The 24,795-nt window shown below is 37.4% G+C and overlaps 1 protein-coding gene across 2 annotated transcripts in view; it reads right to left on the bottom strand.

The window, feature by feature from the left end:
- Positions 1-18,436, bottom strand: part of SLC4A10 (solute carrier family 4 member 10) — an 87,302-nt gene extending 68,866 nt beyond the window's left edge. For both annotated transcript variants that reach the window (XM_050899605.1, XM_050899604.1), the window contains exons 1-3: positions 18,290-18,436; positions 8,448-8,586; positions 357-517 (exon numbers count right to left, since the gene is read on the bottom strand). In XM_050899605.1, the coding sequence (XP_050755562.1) occupies positions 357-387 (31 nt within the window). In that variant the 5' untranslated portion in view covers positions 388-517; positions 8,448-8,586; positions 18,290-18,436. The remainder of the gene's footprint in view (positions 1-356; positions 518-8,447; positions 8,587-18,289) is intronic.
- Positions 18,437-24,795: the final 6,359 nt, after the last annotated feature.

Here is a 24,795-nt window from a genome sequence, read left to right on the forward strand (position 1 = left end):
GAGTCAGTTTGTGGAAGTTAGCACATGCATCATTCACAATGTGAGGTGGCACGGTAGGAGCAGAGAACATGCCAGTTCTAATGAAATATATCCAAACTGTCCTCTCTGCTCCATTTTAATTTTCTCCTTTACATAAAAATTGATTCTGAAAATAGCAAGGCCTATACAAAAAAAAAAAAAATATTTACCAGTTGCGTCAGACATTAGATACTTTTCTAATATATTGAGTAAAATATTTCCTAGGAGTTTCTAAGCTGAACTGATTATTATACAATAGCTCTCTTGTAAGCAATCTTGTAAGCACTTGATTTTTGTGATTAATTTTCATAACTAATAAATGCAACACCAATACATACCTGCAATTTCTTCTATGGAATTAGCTCTCATGTCCAACAGAACTGTGCCATTCAGGATACAGCTTCTCAGCTCAAACAAGCTATGAAGTGACAGTGTGGCAACATATGGTTTGCTCCACCTCTCTCCACCGTCCTCTACATCTTCTTCAAACTTCAACCACCTGTAAAAACAACCAATTTTATAACTCCATTGTGCATAAGAAATGAAAAATAAATTACTTCCAAGGACATTGAAAGATCACTGTTAAAAATGTCTTTGGATTTCATTTTATTCTTTCTTTGTAGGAAACATGAGAAACTTCCCTTGCCTACTTCTTCCTATATAATGCTGTATTATACCATTTTTGAAGATAAATTCTGACCACAGAGATGAAAAGAGAAGCATATTAAGTCATTATTATTGTACTTTACAAAAACTTTTGAGTAATTCTTTGGCATACAATGATATTTCTATGATAGAACAAGTAGGATGAAAAGGACAGAGGAAAAGAATTTATGGTAGAGAAAAAGAAAAGCTATACATAATAAGAACACAGGAGAGAACTTTCTCCACTTAGTCTTCATTTCAGACTAAACACAACAGAGAAGAGGTATTTTTTCATTTAAAGTAAATATACTGACATATTCACACTTCACAGAATCTGCATCCATTATCACCATCATAATCTTTTCACAAAACACAGTTACGAACTTTGTTAGTTTAAGTTGTTAGTTACTTAACTGCACTAAGCTACAAGGAAGTAAAACATTACGCAAAATTTAGGTTATTTTTCATTTAAAAGTTCAGTCAATTAAAATTAAAAACCTCGCAGGCACATACATGCACAGATAAGCAATGTCTTTCAAGCCCCAAAATACGGGCCTTACTCAGGCAAAACAGCCACATGAATGACATGAAATAGCACTTTTAGAATCCAGTAACCACATCACATCTCACTATTTTGAGTCTCATTTGCCTGTTCTCAAGTTCAGTGTAAATCTGGAGAGACTTCAGTAAAGTAAAAGGATACATGAAACTGGCATGAGAGGATCAAGTCTTTTGTTACTAGCCAGCTGGATGAACTTTCTTGGGCAACTTTTTAATTGTTTACTGATAAAAATTACACTAAAAATGTTAAAAGAATACTAAACAAAAACAAAAAAACCAGAAGAGTCTGTTGACATATGCAAAAGTGTTTTAAATTGAAGTTATTAAGTCTTTCAAGCATATGTAGACGCTGCTGTGTGGAGCCATGCACCCTGCCGGCTTGGCAAGGTTTGAACAGCTGCAGCCACAGCACAAGCCTCTATCACTTGACTCAACAGCACTCAGCTATTTTATATGGACCAGACAGTAGGGAAGTCAAGCAGAGCCTCACACCTTGGCAGCACCTTCACGCTTATTTCCAGACAGCAGGGAAGCATAGAGCCTTAACACCTCTAAAGCCGAGCAATTTCCAGTTTTACCAAGCCTTGCAGCCCAGTAACACAGCAAACACAGCTGTCCTCTTCTGTTCCTGGCCCACCTGCCTAGCTCTGCTCCTACACTGCCTGTGTACCCATATTTTAGATACTTTCCTCCTTTCAGTCCCTGTGTACGATTCTTCCCCTTCTGATGCCATCCTGCAAGCAGCCACCACTTCAGTGACCCACTCATCACCAGCATATCTGCTCCCTTCCTGATGCATTCCATTTCTTCTAACTGTACCAGCTGCCTCTTAACCACTCTCCCATTATTTACATAGACAATTCGCCCCCAACTCCTCATCTCCTCCAAAATCTCCAGTCTCCTGTGTCTAGCCCTCTCCTTCTCTTTGTATTTAAACATTTTTCCCTCCATTTCCTCTGTGCTGGCCAGCTTCCATATCTCATCTTTGCCCATGAGACCTCCTTCCTCTCCATCAGACTTCTGTTCTCCACTCCCTTCATTGTAATTTCTCTTCTCTTCCCAGCCTAGCCAGGCTATCTCCTTTACCTTTTCATTCTTTCAGAGAAGCAGCAAGAAGGACACAGCAGACACAAAAATTTGCTTCCACAGAGCTGAACCATGAAATTTAATTTGTATATGCAAATGAGGTTTCCCAAAAAGATTTTCAAAACAATGTCCAAATGGACATCAAACACAAATTAACACACCCCACCCCCACCAAATTCAAAGCCATGGTTTGAAAGGAATGAGCTACAACAACTCAGGAAGGTTACCAAGAAGCATGGGAGAAGGGAAAAAAAGTTCATTTTTTTCATTTTGCAGTTGCGTTTGAACTCCGTAAGAAGAGGCTGCTCCTAGCCTACTCATGGCGCTCATGTTTCCAAGCTAAAAATATGTTAGACCTATTTGTGGCCATAACATCACAAACATGGTGCATTAATTGTCCTGCTTAAACTATTGGCTCCTAAGACTGCAAAATTTCTACATTTTTATCTTCTCATACCTCTGTTTTTCTGCATGTTTCTAATCTCTTCAGGAGTTTTACAAGATCACGATCTTTGCACTTGGGTATTCCCAATTATTTCTGATGTATCATCATCTTGTTTTATGCTGATTCAAAAATAATTAAAAATCATGCTACATGTATCCTAAAAACAATGATCCAAGCATAGATTCTTACCAAATATCATCAGAAACCTCATACTGTCATTACCTTCTGTTCATGTAAATAGTCTTCAACATTGCTTATCTGATTATATTGCTGCAGTCTGTCCTTGACATTACCTATTTTGAATATACTGACCAATTCTAAACAGATTTTAAATGAGTGACAAAACACAAACATGTTCTTAAAAGTTTCATTAAGCCAGGTGATTGGACAGAGGCAGGCTCACAACCAAAGCTCGTAACTTACTAGGGACACATGGACAAGAAAGACTAAATCATGAAAACAGCTTTAATTACACTTTTTGGTATCAATCAGACATCAAAGCTTACGTACAACATAAAAATCCCCAGGAAACTATTGCTACTGCTCAAATAATCGTACTTGCCATCATGATCATCTCCATCTGAGTTTCAATCAATTTGAATAGTGTAATTCTATGGGTTGCATCCAATTTCCTACTGTTACTGCAACTTATGTGTTTAAACACATTATTATACATTGTTACTTAATGAGCCAACAGGCTTGTACATAAACGTAAATCATACCCAGCTGACAGAATTCTACATTTGGAATAAACTTCTATTTTGATTTTAATAAGCATTACATGAGTTTACTCATCTCATCAAGGGAAAATCATGTTTATCACCTTTTACCTTTTCAGAAATACTCCTCTGTTATGTCAGATAATCCTTATTTAACATATCAAATGAGAAACACCAGCAGAAAACAAACAAACAAATCTCTAATCTTAGGCACAGTTGTTCAATTCTAAGTGTTCAAGTGGTTTTAAAAATAATAATACCGTTTTAACAACCCTCTGAATTCATGTACAAGATTCAAGGATAGAAAGGGCTTTGAAATCCAAATTCAGGCATGGATCCTAAGTTTGCCAATTTTCTACTCATTTTAGTTTCTCAGAGAAAAAGACAAATTTTAATATATTACTTTTGCACTTTAACCCCTTAAATTGATACGGTTGATACATAAAAGCCTTTCATCATTTCCCAGAAAACAACACCAACCCCATTTGTATGTTGAGCTCATGCGTCACATGTATCCCATGTGCTTGGAGTATATTTAGAGCTATCTTAGCTGTGTCTGATCACACAGAAGAGCAGCTTCATTCATATGGTTTTCTTTTACTGGTGAAGACTAGCACAGGTATATCAATCATACAGTTTAGTTGCTCTCATAGCATACTTGCTGGAACAAAACATGCCAACAAGCGTTTCAGCAAGGTATGTTGCTATAGGAAAAATATTACTCAGATGTGTGTGTGTATACATACACATACATATGTTACATCTTCTGAAGTCATCTCCATCCATTTTTCAGCAGTCAATAAAACAGTGTGCACACTTCGTTATAGACTCAGTTACAACATTTTGGTGCACAATATGAAGTGGGTGAGTTGAACATGATCTATTTTATAGTCTGTTACGTCTGCAGCAGAGAGCTGGAGTATGTACTCATAACCCGCTCAACAGTCAATGTTATTAATGTAATCTTACAATCTGTATAAATTTCCACATGAGCTTTTGCCTGCCTACGCTGATTAGAAAATGAACCAAAGTAAACAAGCATGTCAGAAACAAAGCAGAAGTGACAAACCTAAGTTTTTTGTGACCTAGTTTCTTTGTAAGAAAGTTTTGATCCAGGGGAGATGCATTTTCACTTCATACTCGTTAATTTTTCCCTAGTGCATCCATTTTCTAGTCACTATTAACAATTTACTTTCTAAACTATGGACAGAGGTTTATTTTCATAACTGTGCTGTTTCATTAAAATTCAAGGCTAAACACTTTCCTGTTGGTTCCAAAGTGTCTTTCTATTTTCCTCCTTACTAAATACTCTTTTCTCTTCCAGAAACATAGTGATATTCTCCCAAAATTTTCATTTGCTATTAGCAGATAAACGAGTCCCAACAGTTTGGGTAAAACTTGCTACAAATCAGGCACTACTTTTCAGCCATGACCACGAGAGGCTATTAGGATAGATTTGAACATGAACTGCTTTCCTAATAGCTGCAATTTGCAACTATACTATTGTGTGTATAACATAAGCCCAACTGTTATACCTCGGTGTGTTTCTCCACAAACTTACTAGAAATATTCTTTTTGGAATACAAACTATACATCATGCATTCTCTACACAGTTGTACAGCTGGACCATGTACAAAAATTATTGTAAGACTGACTACTGATTTTAAAAGGTATGTGTTTCTTCTGGCTTGAAATCAATTAATGGGGAAAAAATTAATTAATTTTATCACTATATCAACATAACTAAGTTATTCCATTCTGCTCGCTAACTAATTCCATGGATGGGCAGCCTAAATCAGATTCTGGAATGGAATAGGCTGTAACAGCGGTGTACTTTCTTGCTCCTACTAATTAATCTCCAAGAATGCTTTTGCTTATGAGAAATGTTATGGAAACTGGCAAATCTTGGAGTCGCCTAACTGCTGAGAAAAAAACCAAACAAACAAACAAAAGACAGACTAGAAAAGGACTTACTCTTCCAAACAAATGAAACAGGAATAGAGGAGATTTACCTAAAGAACACCAAGCTTCAGTGAAATCTTATGCATGGCTCCCTTTGATATGTTACTTTTTTGATCAACCAAGAACAAAATGTCTCAAATAGTTTTATACAGTTTGCTCAAGATATTTTCAAAAAAATTTAAGGCTGAACTGTGCGTGCACTTTCAATCAAACTGAAAAGTACAAAGATACAGATTTACTGCATCAGAGTCAACCCAACCCTTCAGGCCATGCAGAGCTTGGTGAAATGAATACAGAACCACTTGGTGCCATCACTCTCATTAAACACAATTAACGACTGAGTCTTCCTCTGTATCGTTCGCATTTAAATTCATCTACCTGGAACTACGTCCAAAGCCAGACAATAAGATTTACAAATACTTCCGGTGGCATTTTCCACACAGATGGAAAACATATAATAAGGCTGGAACAGCAACAAACTCAGGGTGTATCCTCTCCATACCATGCTTTTAACCAAATCAATATTTCTGAAGTCCTGAATCAACCACCAGTATTGAAAGTGATCCATTGTATTAGTTTGTAAGCATATGATCTTGCATATTAAACACCATCCCATTTCTATTACTCTGCTCAGTCACCTTTTTCTTTGCGTACGATATCCTTATCTAGTTCTAGAGTAACAATATCTCCTAATTTCTTATCATCAGCAAGTTTCATTACTACAATCCTATTTTTTGTCATTCAATAATTAAGCTATTTACTAAGACTAATTCTTCAGAAGTTAGTTGTCACTACTTTCCACACTAATAGTTTAATCTTTCAGCATGACCTGCTGCACCTCTTCAATTAGTTCCTTACCCACTAATACAATTTTTACACTAGAACAGTTTAAGTAATAAATTCCCACTGCTGTATCATACCAAATGCTTTACTAAAAAAAAAATTAGATCCACTGTTTTTTCTTTGTCAGAAAAACAAAAAACAATTATCCGATTAAATAGCATTATTAAGTTAGTCTGACATGATACACCATCGTATTGCATTTTATCCAATTTTCCACTTAGCTCCAAGTCTACAATTATTCTTTCCTTCAAATATTGTTCTAAACCTTGCATAGCTCTGAAATCTGGCTATCAGGCTTCTGTTCGTTCCGATCATTTTTATCCTTTCTTGAATAGTGTTGCTGTGTTTGCTATAGTACAACCACCCACCTGATAGAGTCACAGAAAGACAGGATTTACCATACCCATGAAATACGTGTTCTTTCAGCTTTCTAGGATGGAAATTATTGCACCCTCTTATTTGCACAGCTAAAGCACTTTGACTCTTGCCTTCATTTTGAATTTGGTCATTTCACTGCCATATCCTCCTTTTCCAACAGCCAGCTACCCCATGTCAAATGCTGTCTGAAATTTTTGGATCCAACTGAAAAAGATCATTTGTCTTGACCAGTTCTTTCTGCATGGCAGCCCCACTCTTCCTTTGTTTTCATCTTCTTTCTAAAGCTAAAGAAATTTTTACTATTAGCTATTATACTTCACTCTTGTATTTTCTGAGCTCCAAAAATATAGTTGTCTTGGCTGGTTTTTCCTGTCCTCTTTCAACAATCTCATCTTGTTTCTGCTAAACGTTTTTGATTCTTTAGTTCCCAAATGACAATTGGAAAGGGTGTACATACAGACAGATCACTCTAAATAAACATTTCTTTATTTCACCTATTCTTTTCAAATTCTATCTTAAGTATTTATGTTAATAAAAATTGTTACAATTTTTCAGAAACACAATTCTTCAATGATTTGCAAAGGGATTTCTTTTAGTTGAACTAAAAAAGCTGCTATTTCCCTGCTTAAAAATAACATAAGCCACAGTGATTTTTATTTTTAATCACAATAGAAGCTGATACCCTTCCTAGAAGGGGTTCTATATATTCCTCATCAGTATGAGAACATTGCAGATGATTAAATTGATTAGATTTTCTCTCTCTGAATAGTAATAAGATTATTTAGGAACACTACTACATTCATTTTACAGCACAATCCCCATATGAGAATTTTCTACATGTAAAGATCCGTATTTAGCACGTGTCTATGCCTCCTATGGACACATAAGGGAAGGGAAGGTCATAGAAAATTCTGTGGCCCTCTGGGAAAGTAGGAATTCGCAATAAAATTAAAGAGAAAGCTAACAGCCATATTCATGCCGAACAGCCCACATACGTAGTTCCCCACAAAATCCTTTCAGAAATTCCACAATTTTTATCCTACTGACACCAAAGATGTGGTCCACAGACTTCCGGGCACCATTGAGGAACGCTGTCAACAAACACTGGCAGGGAAAGTGCAAATTAAGGTTCTAAGCAGAAAATGAAGCAAGGATTGCTGGGAAATGTAAGGTCTTAATGAAGCTAAGCGAGTCATCTCCCATTTAGGTGCTCAAGGAAACAAACATAAAAACAAGTTCTGTTCCAATACTCATTTTTGCAGAAATGCAATCTAACCAGTCTTTTCACACTAATTTTGCAGAAAGAAAATAATCCAACATAGAATACTCAAAAGTCTCAAAATGAACTGTTCATTGATAGTTAGAATACGTAAAAGTTTTAGTGCTCCAAAACTAATCTCATTCCTTGCTTTCATCTTTTTATAATGGTAATCTTATCAGTTTCTTGAGGATTCAAACAATATGAAGTTTGAAAGTTTCTTAAAATGATGAGCTAAAATACAAATAAATCCAGTAATTTTCAATTCATATATATGATATGTTTACTTTGATTTTTCTCCCTTGATATTCATTCTGACCTATATTTCATAAATCCAGATGGAAACATTTGGCTCCGGGAAATGACAAATACTGTTGTAATACTAGCAGTCTAAGGATTAAAACTATGATTTTATTTAAGCTTTATATGCAAAACCGGTTCCTGAGCTTGCCACAGCTTTGAAATCGTTCCTCAATACACCACAGCAACCAATAGCTACAGATAATTTTTAAAAACTCATGAAAACACTCACCTTGCTGTCTCCCTCCACTCCGCATCCTCTCCTTCACGCCAACAAATTTCATCAAGCTCAGTAAACAGATCATGAGGTATGTGTTCCTCGTCATCATCTTCTGTTCCAAGAATAAACTGCACCCTTTGTGATGGGGTATCTGGGGAAAAATAAAAATATGAAGTCCAGAACACCAATTTTTTTTCCCTGAGCAAGCAAATACCTAAAATTTCATGAGATTATCCAGACTCTTTCATCCATATCACTTACTGCCACACAGAAAACATGATTATAGTTATGCTGTAAGAACATTTATACACAAACACCTTCAGATTGAGACTTCTTCGTTTACTGTAGTTGTCTAGTCTGCTAATTAAACAAACTAACCTACAGATGTTGTGTACAGAAGTAGTGACTATTGGAAGCTGGAATGGTATCTCACAGAAAAAGGGCAGCACAGATAGAGCTGATAAAAGCCTTTTACTCCAGTGTTAAAAAAACTACTGTCCCACCTTGTAAGTCTACATATACAGATCTAGCTCAGCTCACAATGCTGGTATACTAAATTTGCTTTCTTTGTTTTACCTAGCAGGAGAAAGAAACCAAAAGAAACCTCTCTAATGTCAATATACAACCAGGAACTTCGAAAAGAATACATCACTATCTACACCTACCATTGCCTGCCCCTTTGTAAACTGTTTCTACATGGTTAGGCTGTTCCAGATGAACAAGCTGTTTATCTGTCCCAACTTCCCCATTTTATTCCTCCTGTCTCTGTCTTCCCTTTACATTCCAATTACCAGTTATTTTTCTTCATAACCTTTCAGTGCAGACCACTAAATATATTTTGGAGACATACTATCCTTTTTTCATATCACTCAGAAAATTTCCAGAACTCACAGAGCACCTTAACGTACACGTATATTCAGTGTTCATAGCTCAAATATTGTAAGTCTTTAAAAAAAAAAAAAAAAAAAAATCCTATTTGCTTATTTAAATGCAAAGCTCAAATGAACAAACTCTGGATGAAACCCAGTCTCTCTAGAAATACATAGTTATTTTTTCTGCTAATGTATTTTAGATTTGTGAGAGGAACCAAAAGTCCTTTGTGAGAGCTGATAGGGGCCAGCCTGCCAGTCAACTGAAAAAATGATTATCCAGCAGAACATCTCAGCGATTCCTCAAACATTGTCTAAATAAAGTTCTGTTCTACAACCATATTTGTAAGACAAGCTACAGTATTTTCCATCTAGCAGTGAAGAGCATCACTGCATAGGATCCTCAAGCTCTCTGAATTTTGGAAAAACTGAGATGATAGCACTCACGGAATGCTAGTTAAAGAGCAAATACAGCACTGATCAAAAATAATTAAACGGGCCACTGATACAGAAGATTAAATTCAGCAGTAAAGATACCTTTTTTGGTAGTAGTAGTAAAATTGCTATAGCAATGAAACACAAACAATACGTGACAGTTTTCACCTGAAGGTCTATTTGCTTAAACAGAGTGTAAAGATATAGTACGGTCAAGCCTACTTACTGCTTCACAAAGCAAGGAAATGAAATCCAGGAAAAAATATAGGAGAGGAGGGAGACAGAGGTGGGCTCAGGTACTACTAAGCTTTAGAGATCGGGGACAGCTAAGGGGACAGAAATTACTTTTAGTGAATCATTACAGAACAGCAACAACCTCCTCCACTTTACCCTTTCTTTTATTACTCTTCTCTCCCACTGTTCAGTCCTCTTTTTTCTTTAAGACCATTTCAACCTCCATTCTAGACCCCGCTCCATCCTCTCTCTATTTTTTTTTTAATTCTTTATGTTCCTCATAGCCACATGTTGGTACGTTCTAGAGAAGGATGAAGTAAATACAAACATCAAGATTTAATCTGAGACTAGAAAGTTCATTCTGGTCAAGAAGTGTGCAACTTGTTATTTCTCAGAATGACAAAATTCAGCGAGATATGAACTTGCAAAGGATAAGTACATATGACTAGTGACAGAACATGGAAAACAAGCTGCTTTGGTAGAGAGCTGGACTGCAGTGAGAATCTGAGAATAAGCATTGCCAGGAACATCCTGTACTCTTGATAAAATCAGCACTGGAACTGATTTACAGCAACAGCTACTGTTAAGTAATAAATTAGTAGTGTTGTACAGCAGAGCTGCAGTTTTACAACAGTTATGATACTCATGCAAATGCACGCTTTCAGCGCGGGAAGGAAAGCACAGGATCAGAAATCTCTTGAAGTTAGGTGAGTAGTAACAAGGAAACACCTTACTGCTGTGATTCACTCTTACTGGGTCTTCTGTGTAACATACAGCTGCTTGACTGACAACAGTGAAGAATCTATATAAAAGACAAAATACGCACTAAATTATCTTCTTCCTTGTTAACACACCAGTAAAACTAGCTGCTAGATTCTGGCTATCTTTCTTTGCTGCTGTAATTTGTATTGGTGTCTGAAACCTGCAAGCCACAGCCTGATTTTCAGACACCAAGGTGGAAAGTGGGGGGAAAAAAAAAAGTTATTGTTTGCTTTATAGTACAATAATTTTATTTCAAGGACAAAACCCTAAGAGAATTAAATAATAGGAACACAATAAAATTTAAAAAAAAAATCAGATCTGTTGGTTCTACTTATAAAACTGAGTTAACAGGATTACTCATGTGAGCCATGCCAGATGGATTTGGCTCTTATTCATAGGAGTAATAAATACCAAGTATGTCATTAATGTGTTATGTGGAAAATGAGTAATATGTGATTCAAAAACAGTATGAAGGAATACTTCAATTGCTGACTGTCAAACTGTGATAACTTAATCCTCAGTGTAGAAGCACAATATTTGCAAACTACGACACTCAATGTTTTTTGAAGTCTAGGAAAACAGAAATTGGCTGGAATATTATCTGTGTCTAGCCCTACTTCAAGTAGTACAGCCAGCGTAAAAAAAAAAAATCCTTCATATTCTTATTGCTATTTCTAAAAAGTAATGAAAGTAATCTAGATTAAGCTAAAAAAATTAAATGAATGGGACTAATTTGTTACATTAGTATTTCTATCACTGCGGTTGTTTTATATCAGAGCACAGAGATATTAGAAGCAACGTGAATTTAAAGTTCCACAATAAGCAGCTGATGGTTCTCCCAAGTAAATGGCTCATCACCAGTTCAGGAAATCCTCCAGGACCAGCTGGGACTGGGCAGAAAGTCTGGTACACAACAGGAGTACCATCAACAACTGCCCGTGCTTGGCTAATGAGCCATCTCAGGAAAAGCTGAAGCAGCTTTCTGTTTGCTGTGGCTCCACCAGACCATGGGAGCCTCCTGCCAGACTCTGTGTTATACCTGGCTTTCTCTGGGCTTGTGCTCACATCATCCGTGCAGCACTCTGTCCAAACTACCTCTGATACCTCAAATTCATTGCATGCATGGAAAACCTTAGTATTCCAGGTTTAAAACATCTGTGTAACTCCACTGCACTGTTAAAAGGGTAAAAATTAAGACCTAGTGGATACGCTATTGTCGAAAGCACAAATTCACGCTGGGATTCAGTGCTGCAGAAAGGAAGTGATCCTGCAGCAACCTGACATACTGCTCACTACTACGACTCTCTGTAAAGTCATTAACGTCCCTAAAACAAAAGCAAGATATGGGCATAGACATGCCAAAACAGCAGAACTGAAAGCCAGAACTGCTCATAACCTAATTCCCAGAGGGCAACACGAAGAGCTGCTCCCTGGAACAGCGCTGAGTGCAGGAAGGGGGGAATGGTGGCCTACATCACCGTCCTGCCTTGCAAAACACATGTAGGAAAGAACCATAACTGGCATTTCCCCCATTTAAAACATCCCCAAGTGCAACCACAATTCTGGGTCAGGACTGCTCCCTCTTGCCTAAGGGAACAAGGTGAAATCAAGACTTGGGCTGGGGTAAGAAAGCAGGATCATTCAGTCCCTCCACATAAATTCAGCCCAGCAAACAACCTGCTCCACTGCACCATTCAGAGTGATCCACATCTCCTCCTCAGTGCGTGACAGGATTTCTCCTGAGACAAACCACCCTGCCATCAGGCAGAACTGCACGCAATCTGCCTAAGCCATACCACAAGCAGAAACACAGCCTTGGGTACGTGTAAAATGTATCCAAATTTTGTCCTCTGCTCTTGGTAAACTCTAGAAAGGGTGCAAAAATGTATTTCTAGTAACAGTCTATTAGCTCAATTGTCAGAACAGGTTTCTGTATTTCTAAGCCTGTTGAGAACCTGCATTTAAGGGTGGCATTACTAGGCTAATACTTATTGGGGTCAGTAGATGTAGGGGTGAAAAATTACTTTTTCTACATTAGAAAACATGCTAAACATTAAAATAAAATTTACATTGCAGAAGTTCACGTAAGATAGTAAAAATCATAAACAAGATTTAATCCATGCCTTATGCTCTTGTATGTTCACATTAAAGTAATATTAAATATACAAACTTTTTTTTTTTGATTGCTCACTGCACAGGACGGGCTGCAGACAGGGAGTGAACTGGTGTAACACAGTTGACATCCGTAACAACTCCTTTCAAACAAAGGGGAAATGGTTGAGAAAAATTCACAAGATCACAGAAAAGAAAGGATCGTTTCACACACAGACAAACATTCATCATCCTCCTGCTTGCACTCACCAAGAAGTGGTGGATGGGGGCTCTACCCCCACCTCTTTCCTGTGCAGATTGGACTTTGCCCTTCAGCTCAGCAATCAGTAAAGGCAGGGATCATAAATTACTTTTTTTTTTTAATTAGAAAACATGGTAAAAATTAAAACTAAATTTACATTAATAAAGTCCACATAAAATAGTAAACAGCCATATAGCACGCTTCTGAAAATCTCTTCACAGACCTTAGAAACCATGTGTTGAGAGAAAGTACTCCCTTGCTTGCTTCCTCTGGCACTTTATCCCTATATGTATAATCTTATTTTCAGGAAGCTTCCTCTGCATTTCCTTCACGTGAATTGTTTCCATCACCTCAGGGCTATGACAAATAATCTTATCTTTTGGATCTGACAATATGGATGATTCCCAAGCTTCAATTCTCTTCTTTTTGCTAGATTCTTAAAACTGCAGTTATGATACATTATTTTAATCCAGATTTGCCGCAATCTTTTCCACAGCTGCCCAGAGATTCAAATTTCCAAGTTCATCCTTCATCAGCCAAAGCCTATAGTTAAGGGTAGGACAGCCGTACTCTTTACAAATAATTAAATTTGCCCCATTAATACCCCTTCGAGGTTTGAGGTTAGCTACCAAAGATAGTCGGCTGAGTCCTTTCATTATACTTTCTTCAAGCCCCTCTAGTAACCAAGAGAAGTCTCCCTTCACAATTCACTTTTTCGCTTGCATTACCTTCAGAGAGCCTTTCCTGAACCGTGCGTACAGTCCTCTGTTAGGTTCACTTCCAGGGCTGCTCAGCTTCCCTTGCCACATCCAATATCATGAATTACAAATGTAAGCCTCTTTAAAACTAGAGATTATTAAAGCCAGAGTTCTTAAAAGAACAAACCAAACCTTGCACAAGCCCCAACAGTGTGTAGTCCTAGAAGACACCGCAGGAGGCTGAAATCAAACCCCAGTCCTCACAGCTGTGTTCACTTCACCTCACAAAACCTGTCCCTAAAGACACCCTGCTGAGAGCTAAAGTCTTTCTATTCCACCCCATTTTAAAACAGAAACATATATATCCTTAACTTGTAAGTGCGAGTACAAGAGAGCTGTTTCACTGGTTACAGGCAAAAAACCAGACATCAAAAAAACACTGAAAATTGCCACTAAAATCCACGTGCATACCAAGCAAGTGCAACCCTACCAGTGAAAGGGAAATCTGCACCAGACTTTCAGTGCCACCGTGACCCGCAGCGCTGATGGAGCAGTCCCGGCCAGCTTCTGGCCCTGCAGCCCACCCGGGCTCGCACACACTGCCCTCCCAGCAAACAGCACCAAGGAGCTGCTCCAGGCTAGAAACAGCTTTTTTGCCAAACTAGTTTTAATTTGCATCAATTCCCTAATTTAATTCACAGAGCAGCCACAATACTTGCCCTGCAAGGGAAGCTGTGGAGGAGGGGAGCTTAAAGCAGGCATGAAACTGGGGCCTTAATTACAACAGCAGCATTTCAGCTGGGAACGGTAAACCTCTTCAATAAAGCAAATAGCATTACTGCATTTTTAACTAGAGTGGATAATTTCACTGGATTTCTCCTTTTCTTCCAAAAAACTATGAGGCAAGATGGTGGAAATCTAGATCTTGAAATCACTTAGCTTACAATTTTTCCTACCCAGAAAAGCCTCCCCATGAGCAAGCCATGTAATCTGCAAATTAAGTAATTCAAAGGCACATCATTATGGCAAAATGGAAACATCTTGTACAACCTCATCTCATCAAGAGGCAACAGACAGACAGCAAGAATCAGGTGTGGGGAAAACAAAAATAAAACTTGAGTAACTGATCTGTGCTCCCAAATGACAGGACTCCTTTTTATTTCACTAACTATATATTCTACATACTATTTGTCTACAAGCTCTGAATCTGCACACTGAGAACACTCAGGTTATTTCTGAAAAGTGACAGTAGGAGATCAAAAAAAAAAAGCTTATGAGCTGCCGTCAGAATGTTCTAAAAAATCTATTCTCTGCAGAAACGTTCCCTCAGAAAGTAGCTGGTGCAGCTTTCCCAGCCAGAATTCAAAGGGATTACCAGGAAGCTTCCAGCCATGGACATTACACTGAATACAGGTGTTTTCTAGCCATGCTGATAAAAAGAAAACTGTTTAAGAAATTGTTTTTCACTGGATAGGAACCAGGTGGCACCTGTCCACTCTGAGTGGGGCCCGCACAGCCCCACAAGCACTATGTGCACTGCACAGCTCCCTGAAGCAGTGATAGTAGAGCAAGATGTGCACCTAATGGTACTTCACAGATGAAGTTATAAACTATACAGTTATAAATTATGACAAAAAATAATACTTCATCCCATGCTTGGTTAACTGAGCAGTCTGGAGCACTTCATGTCTGAGTACTTCAGGCCTTTACTTGTTCCAGCATCTCTATTATTCAGTTGTTGCATCTTTGGCTTTTATTATACCTTTCATACTTCACTGCTTCAAAACACTGCTAATTTATTCTCTTGTATCATAAAAATCCTAATGTATTTTTCTGACTTACTTCAAAGTACTGTTTTCTATCAGCTGGTCTCACAGTGCTTATTTTCTCTATCTTTCTTCTTGCACCTGCTCGTTGAAACGTTTTTTCTTTCCCCTCCTCCCTCCCAGTTCCCAAGAATACAGCCTCCTACTATTCAGCAGAAATGCATTAAAAGGCGTCTACAGAGAGAGCAAGCTAAGCATTTCTGCGTGTTCAATTAAATCAGAATAATTCATACATTAAGGGACGATTTTGGATCTGCTCTCTCAGGTAGCACAGTCCCTCATATTGAGTTACGCATCAAGAGCAGGAAGTGCATTTGTCTTCCTTGCAACTTCCTTCAGCCTCTGGGTACTGTTATAACCTTGTGGTCACGGCGAATGAGAGCTAAGAAGCATTACTGAGGTTTAGTGGATTCAGATTTAGTGCGGGAAGTATCTGTTGCTCCCTCTGTAAATAAAGCACAGAAAAACTATGCTTATATTCTCTCTCAAGGCAATGCTTCTCCCCACGCAGCACAACTACCTGTCTGAAACTCCTGTAAGGAAAATCCATAGTAAAATCGTAGATGTGGATATAGACTACAATTAATCCCTATATAATTTTGTCTGCCTGCTCTGACTGTGCTTAATCTCTCCATCATCGTATAATTTTCAGATCTGCCTTCATAAGGCAAAATCCCTTTCACTGTTGCCTATGGGATGCCACATTTCTGCCTGGATGGACAGATGTCAAAGCTCAGTCAAAGTCTGGTTCTCTGGCCAAACACCAGGAGTCAGATAGCCAAGGGGAAAAATCCTCAAATTTTACTACTTAGCTATTATTTCAGGGTGGAAAAATTGGATATTTCCAGATTTTTCTGAATGTTTGGTAGTTCTGTCTTTGGCTCCTTTGAATTGTTATCACCCAAGCATTTTGAAGAGTATATTCAGCATTCTGGACCCAGAGAAGACTTGCATGTTTCTGGCCTATATCTTGTCTGTCCTGGGCTTTCCAGAAGTAGTAATTTATGTGACATGACCTACACACCCTTTAATTGGTAGTTATAATACCTTTACAAGTGAAAATGTGACTTACAAAAGTGCAGTCCTGCACTTATTTCAAAGAAGTATGCCTGTGGACAAGCGCTGTGAACATCAACTTACAAATGCACTTCAAAACTATCTTTTTTGTATTACTGCTATTCCACTCTTGGAACTCTCTTGAACATAGGCTGATTTCCACTTAACACAGAATTGTGTTGAACAGTGCATTTTATTGTTTTAAAGACAGATTCAGCCAGTCAATTTCTTTTTTTTTACTTTTGACATTAGGAAGGACAGAAGCCTAGGTCTCCAGAAGCTGAAAGAACAGAGCCAAGTTCTCAGCCAAAATGTGTCACACACTGGCACTTAAACAAAACCAGATGACTCAACAGAAGACATTGCTTCATAGTTTAAGATACCTCACTTCTTGGCTAATGTAACTTTCAATTGTTTCTTTTTAACCTGACATTATATGTATGTATGCATATACTTTCTGAAAACTATTATAATGATTTATGAACTTTGTTATTTTCCAAGAAACCAGTTTCAATATAGTATTGGGTCTTCGTACATTTGAAATACATTCCAGACAGAACCACCACAGCCAATTCTTTTTTCACTGTTCAGTCTTCAAAACATAACTCATATCTACTAAGTTTGAAAAAGTCTTGACTTTGTTTCATTCTCAGTATAATTCCTTGTGAAAGATTTGAGTATTTCAAGCTCTTTACAATACACTTAACCATCAGCACTTATAATCTACTTGCTCCAAAGCTTTCTACATACATAATACAAACTTTGGATTAAAAGAAAGTCTTGTAATTACTATTCCATAACCTGAAATTACATTGGCGCATTTCCCTAATGATTTAAAAACATTCTTCTGTTGCACACTGACAAATTGTTTTCTATACATGCTTCCATTATATTTTCAACAGTTACTGTAGCCTTGGACATTTCAGCACATGCACTTTTTATTTTTGAACAGCAAATAATATTCTCATGTGTTTTGAGACAAAGCTTGACTAATTTATTCACGACTACCTTTTTCTGTTCTCTGTAATGTTTTTTAATTTAAAATTTTGAGAATTTTAGGAGTTTTGTATCAGGTTCGTTTATTGAAAAGTATTTTTTCCTGTTTGCTCTCAAGTCCTCAGTTAGCAGACTCATCTCACAATGGCATATTACAGTGTCATGTAAGGAAAAAGGCAAACACGATGTGGATCGCAGTTCATATCTGGTAAAACACTGCAGCTTCAGCAACATCAACATTACTACAAAACTAATTGCAAAGAACCACAACTCCTCTATGTTATGTTTTAGGGGCAAATACTCCAGAGCCTTCACTGAGGGCAGCTGGTGCCATAAAGCACTTACCTCCTCTCAGTGGTGGTGGCAGTCTACCTTTATGAGAACACTTATGGACAGCCTCCTACAGTGGTAGAAATTACTGAGATTTCTCATGTATTGACTGCCACTGGCTGCTGCCCTTCATCAGAGTAACAAATCTTGGCTCTCCAGCAGAGACTGGAGAGGCTCCGGTGGGTTCTCCAAAACCCTGCTGCTAATCGTGTCCAAGCCATAACAGGACAGAGTATGCATAACCATACTGATGTTTATTATTAAAAGATCTATGCAAAAATAAAATTTATCTTACCAAAAGGAGGAGACTCTCTCCCATCTTCTAATCCTGAATCTCGCTCTCTGTCTCTCTTTCTGTGTTTATGTCCACGGTGCCTATGGCGTCGGTGACTTTTTCTTCCACCCAGTGGCACATGAACTCCAATGAACAATGTTCGATGGCCTATAGGTAAAAAAAAGTTACCTTTTAAAAAGGGGCTGTGGCAACGTAACAACAATATTAATAACCATAATAGCATTAATGGTATAATAATTATTATAATTGTGTAATTGTATAATATTGATTATTCTAATGTTAATAGTCGCAACATTATTGATTACAATAATGATGATGTAGCGTCACAGATATACAACCCCTTGATACAGGACAAAATCCCAGTACTGAAGTCCTTATGATGCGGTGCCGGATTTATATTTTTTTTTCTTCAGATTTGCATCTCTGTGTGTGAACTTTCATTAAAGCCAGATAGGTGTTCTGTAAAATGTCTTCCAAAACAGTAGCATGAAGAGACACATAGGTCTCTTTGCATTGTACATTTGGTAAAGTTGCTGTTTGCTTTGTATGTACAGGAACTTTACAAAACTCATTGCTATTTATGAGCCAAACCTTGATGGAATTCTTATGGGAAATTCAGTGAAGGGAAAAGAAAGAGGGAAAAAAAAAAAAAAGAGACTGAAAAAAACAATAAAACACTATGGAAGCTAGACTGCAAAATCCCTATACAACTTTATGTGCTCACATCACAAATACATTGCTGGTAGCTTAGGGTGCTTTCATTTCTTCTACTTTATTTTTTAAAATACATAAGAAGGTACACATTGCCATGCCTGCCACCATCTTTTGAAGAATTCTATGTTGCTGATCAAGCCCAAAAGATTTAGCTCTCTTAGCTATGTGGCCTAACAGGATCAGAGCACAGTAAAGCATTTAGAAGGGGGAGGGCACAGGGGAAATGTGCAGGAAGTACCACAAAACAGAACAAATGGGAAAGGAATCGTGACTCACTACAGCCAGGTCCCCCACATTTACTCAGCAGAAAGACAGAGTCCACATTACTCATCTCAAATAACATTTATTTTCTCCTTGAAATGAGCATAACACAGCTAGTGGATAATTGCTGCTTTGCTGTACTCATTCAGCAGTGTCAATCATCTGAAAAAGGTCAAGAACATTAAGCTAAGGTAGCACGTGATCTCTAATCCCATGGAGACTCCAGCAGGGGCAGAAAACACAGCAAGGCAGCTTTTGTCAGAATACATCAAAGAAATTCAAGGCTGACAGGAATTCTCCGCAGAGGCAGAGCTAAAAAAGCTGGAGAAAAGGCTCTGGACACCACACTAGTTACTTTCTCAACTTTGATTCATGTAGAGGAGACTAGAAAGCAGAAGCATCAATTTTTGGGAGACTATTCTTGTGGAGCCAGCTTTTTCTGAAGCAAAGGCCATGACTTGAAAAATATTTATTTATTTATTAGATACCTCTTTCTTCTTGCTTATTACATTTAACCCAAGAAATGATTTAAAGAGAACTGCTGCCTTTAGTGTATTTCAAATGTATTGCAATCAGTGGTGCATGAAACAAGGAAAAACATATTCCATAAAAAGAATTCATTAAAAAGATACTGAAAGACAGCAGTAATGTAGTACTCAACACCTCCTTGTCCCCTTCCTTGGGTCGAAAAAAACCAAAACAACATTTTGAAAGGAACGGGGTTGCCCTTTCTAAGACTTTAATCATTTCCAGAGGGGCAAATAGATTGCTTTTTTAATTTAGTACTTTAATTCATTCCTGCTGCTTTGTGATAGAAGTGGGCATGCTTATCCTAGTTTTGTACCACTTCAGTGCTCAGGTTGTACCTGCATCAGGAAATGCAGATTCAGGTTCACAATTCAACTAAGTTCCAGTGCTGAATCCAGGACCTGAGTCCAGACTGTTCCTTATTCAGTAAGCTAGGAAACAGGCCTTAAAATGCCAGAACATTCATGTGGGTCTGAATACCACAACAATTCTCCCTATACAGACAGAATCAGTTCACACTGAAAAGAAAACAGGAACCTGGAAACCGAAATGGATAAGCAGGAAAAAGCAAAATGGATTTTATTCCTTCTGTGTGAACCTACTGAGGTCAACAGAGTTCTACCAAGGCATACTTTCAATAAACAGAGAGAGGAATCTAGGTCCTTGTAACAAGGTTCAGGCAAACAAAAGGAAAAAAAAAAAGAAATTGACAGGGGAAAAGGAATAGTTTTCTATAGAAAAATGATAGAGCAAAAAGCAAAAGTAAAAAATCTGAAAGAGTTAAGAAGTTCTGGTTTATTAAAAGAGCACAACTGTGGAGCAAAAAAGACCAGCTGGGAACAAAAGAAAAATTAATGAATTCTAAATTGCTGGTAAAATGACAGTGAATGATAGAAGCAGGGGAAAAAAAAGAGGAAAGATAAAAGAAATCCAATGAGTAAAATGACCTTACTTCAAGTAACCTTTTGATGGTAAAGATTATAAACTAGTGCCCACAATGTAACGTACTTTTTCCTGTACAAGTTGACTGAGACATTACTAAAGAAGAGCTTCCAGTGAGCTCTGTAAATTTCCCAAGCCCAGAATGCCAACCACAAGGCTCCCCTGCAGTCTCCAGGACAGAGCAGGGCAGAAACACCTCGCTTTCTCTGACAGACAATTTCCTGCTGCCTTACTCTGGAGAAGTGCATCCACACCTGTTCCAATGAAGTTCTTCAACAGATTTTTTTTTTCCCCTAAAGACTTACATTATTTGAACGTGAGAATAATTTGAAGACAAGAATAAACAAGAACTCTGCTTAATATAAAACTTCTAACGGAAATACCAAATGAACCTTTAAGCCACAATTCTAAAAGAAGGATTTTTCCAAAACAACATTTTTCCAAAAATTCTACATTTCAAGAGGATCTAAAGAAGATCTGCTTTTATTCCTATTGCCATAAGCAAGTCCCAAGAATCAGCTAGACTCTGTCATTTTAATGTTGTGCACAAAAGCAGTTGTTAGAAGATTTCTGTCCCAGCATAACGTGAATACAGGTTGCAGATAGCTCCTGAACATCACTGACATCAATTCCAAGTGACAGCAATGGAAGAACATTTCCTCCCCAAAACCACAAAATTGGGTAAAGAAGACTTTTTGGTTTTTTCTTTTTTTTTTTGACAGACATTTTCATACCTTCAGCACCTATATCTACTATAAAATCTCAGTTAAACTGACTAAATTTTCCAAAGAAAGAACATCTATAATTTCAATGTGGCTGAAGTCAATTGCAGGATATCCAACAGGATTCAGATTTGTTCCTTATAATTTATAACTAATTGTATAAGGGTATTTCTTTCATTTAAGATGTGTTTTTTGTGCGTTTCATTATTTACTTCGTCAAGATGCCATCTAAAAATGCCTGAATATTGCTTAAATATTGTAAAATAATTCTGCTCTGCTGCACGTTTGCACAGTGCCTAGCTCAATTAGATCATAATTTCTCATTCTTTTGGCAAGGCTACAAAGGCTCTAAAGTACGGGAAATAGTAACAACTGTAAGTTACATCAGGGTACGTACTGCCAACATCAGGTACAACCTAACAACCATTCATGCAGAATTTACACAAGAGGTGAGCATAACAAACAATGGATTTATAACTCTTTAAAGCCAAGTCTTCAAAAATACCATGCTGGGCATCACTTTTGGACAGTTTTATCACCTGCACTGTGCACCACGTGCTGTAGAGTCCCATCATCTGAGAAAGGGCTGAAGTTGTTAGTCAAAAATCTACAAATGGACTAATGTTTTATGTTTCATTCCATGTTTACAAAACAAGGTTTTTAATTGTGTTTTTCCAATGGTTGTGTTTTCTTGCAAAAAATGTTAACAGCTGAAGTGGGCAATTACAGTTTATTTTATTATTACTATATTTAGTCAGTCAGTTTGGTTTGCTTCTCCCCTCTTCCAAGGAACCATCCTGTAATGGGAAAAATCATACTTGAAACATTTCTTTATTCTGTACCTTTCAGCCAAGGACTATGGTAGATACGTTGTAAGATACTTTGCACGTGCATGCATGGATAGCCACACGTAATCAGGTCCATGGAAACATACACAGACAAAATGCACTCAGGTACACACATGCAAATTTGTGGTTCTGGACACACTTAAGAGTTTGGCCTATTGTCCTTTCTCAGAAAAAAATGTACATCTAATAGATCAAAAACAATTTCTCCTGCTAATTCTTCCTTCAAAATAAATGAAAGAATTTCTACGCTGAGAAAGGTTTATTCCTCTCCATGGTTTATGTTACGTTTAATTTATGTTATAATTTTATAAATTGGAATTAATTTAGATATCAGTGAGCCATAAGACTTATCTGGTCTTCCTGAGCTTTTTCAACTAACCTTACATTAACATCAATAGAGTTTTATCATGGAAAGATTATGATTTTGTTCCTGCAAAAACACACTGAACTAAAACGTTGATTTATTCCAGATGTGCCACTAGGAAAGCTAAACATAAGCACATGCATAAATATTTTCAGTATTAGGATTTAGGAGCGAATCATTTTTAAAAACTGAACCCCTGAGAAAATACATTAATATACAAAGATTATTTACAATCTGAAAGCTTATTAAAGAAATGCAATACACTGAATTGATCTGCTCTGCAATATCACCTTTATACAATGCTACACATCCACTGTTAAATTGTATAAATATTGTTTTTTAAAAAAAAGACTATTCTTAATCAAATTACACATAGCTGGGGAACAAAACCCAGAATACAAAGTTAGTTCAAATCTATACATTTATAGCATAAGAGGCTTTGGCCCCTTGTGGTTTACCTTCAAAGCATTAAAACACTCCTTAAGTAAAAATATTTTAAGGATTAAAGCAATAATGACCCCTGTTATAAAGTGTTCTTTTTAATTTTTACAGGATTACATTAATAAATCCACATTATATTATAAAAGATTTTAAAAGGATCCTGTTAATTATATTTATTCTTCAGACAGATAAAAGTACTGTAAGCATATGTAAAAATCAGGATTTCCCCTAAAACTTTTGAAGAAAAAGTGTATTGTGCTGTAAATATCCCCACTTTGTGGATGTATAAATTCTTTGCCCTAGAAATGACAAATATGAAATATGCATTATTAATATGAATACATCTTGCAGAGACATTTCTCAGAATAAAATCTAAGTAGAAGGGTTGTTTGGGGTTACTGTATTTCAAAGAAGAAATTCTTCCTTACACCTAAATTTTATTTTAAGAACCCAATAGCAAATTAACCATCTAAAAAGGCAACCTCAGAAAAGCAAATATTTTCTGCATAGCCCTTGAAAATAACAGATGTAACATCTAAAAATGGTTTTCAGAACCTGGCATTCAGGGCCTTCAAAACAGAAGCTCGTCCTAGCTACCTATCTTGTTCACTAAATAAATGGAAAGGAAAAGAAATGTAGTGGGATTTCTAAAGCTTTGAAAACATATATCCCATTATAATTTATGGTGCTTGATGACTTAACTTAGGAACTTCTGGAAATCCCATTACAATTGTCTGAATGGATGTGACATTGCAAGGGAAAATCGAGATGGAGAGAAAGGAATTGCAAATGTTTCCCTTAATTTAGAGGAATTAATATCTTTTTAATGGAACACTAAGAGTACAGATATTTTTGGCCCGGTGCCTCCCATTCTCCTTCCAAACACAATTTTAACACAGAAAAGACACACCTATTTGGTAGGAAGAACATACATATGAAGCACGTTCACCTCCCCACTTCCTCATCGGCAGAGGCTCCACAGGCCTCCATGTTACACCAGCCATGTGGGACTCAAGCGAGTACTTTAAGAGCTCCTTCGTGAACCAGCCAAGTTGGTGCCTATCGCATAAAAAGTGACTGTCCTGGATCTGAACATCCGTGAGCGCCAGGTGCTCGTGGTACATCTGCCTGTGCTGCCTTCCACCCAGAATGATCCAAATCTGCCTTAGGCACCTGCTGAGACCAAGGCTTTCAGATCCCTGCTCACAGGCATGACGAACAGGGGCAGATAAGAGAACAGATGGGTCTTTAAATATCTCCAGAAAGAAGAAAGGCAGGCTTGTGTGACCTACTAAGGAAACACATTGCAAAGTCAAGATGCCCTGAGAGAGAACATTTTGCCCATGATTTGAGCCAAGCCTCAAACGACTGCTGACCTCAGCAGGACTGGAGGGGTTTCTCCCTCCTCTGGAAAGCACTCAGTGCCTTGATGCCTCTTTTATGTATTGCCAGCTAGAGCTGAACCAAATGCAATTTTCCATCCTCTCAAAAATGAACAGTGAGGTAGAGACAGAAAACCAGCAGTCCATGTAGAGTTAAAAAAATTGCCTTTTTCCTTATAGGAGAAAAAGTGATTATGGTGAACTGTGTAGGAGTAGAGAGTACATGACTCATGATTCGTTATTGTAGTGCAGCAGGGAGGCAGAGCTAAAGAGAAAGCAGAAAGGACAAAAGCAATGCTTCCTA

This window comes from Gymnogyps californianus, chromosome 7, assembly GCF_018139145.2.
Source record: "Gymnogyps californianus isolate 813 chromosome 7, ASM1813914v2, whole genome shotgun sequence".
In the NCBI taxonomy this organism is placed as follows: Eukaryota; Metazoa; Chordata; class Aves; order Accipitriformes; family Cathartidae; genus Gymnogyps; species Gymnogyps californianus.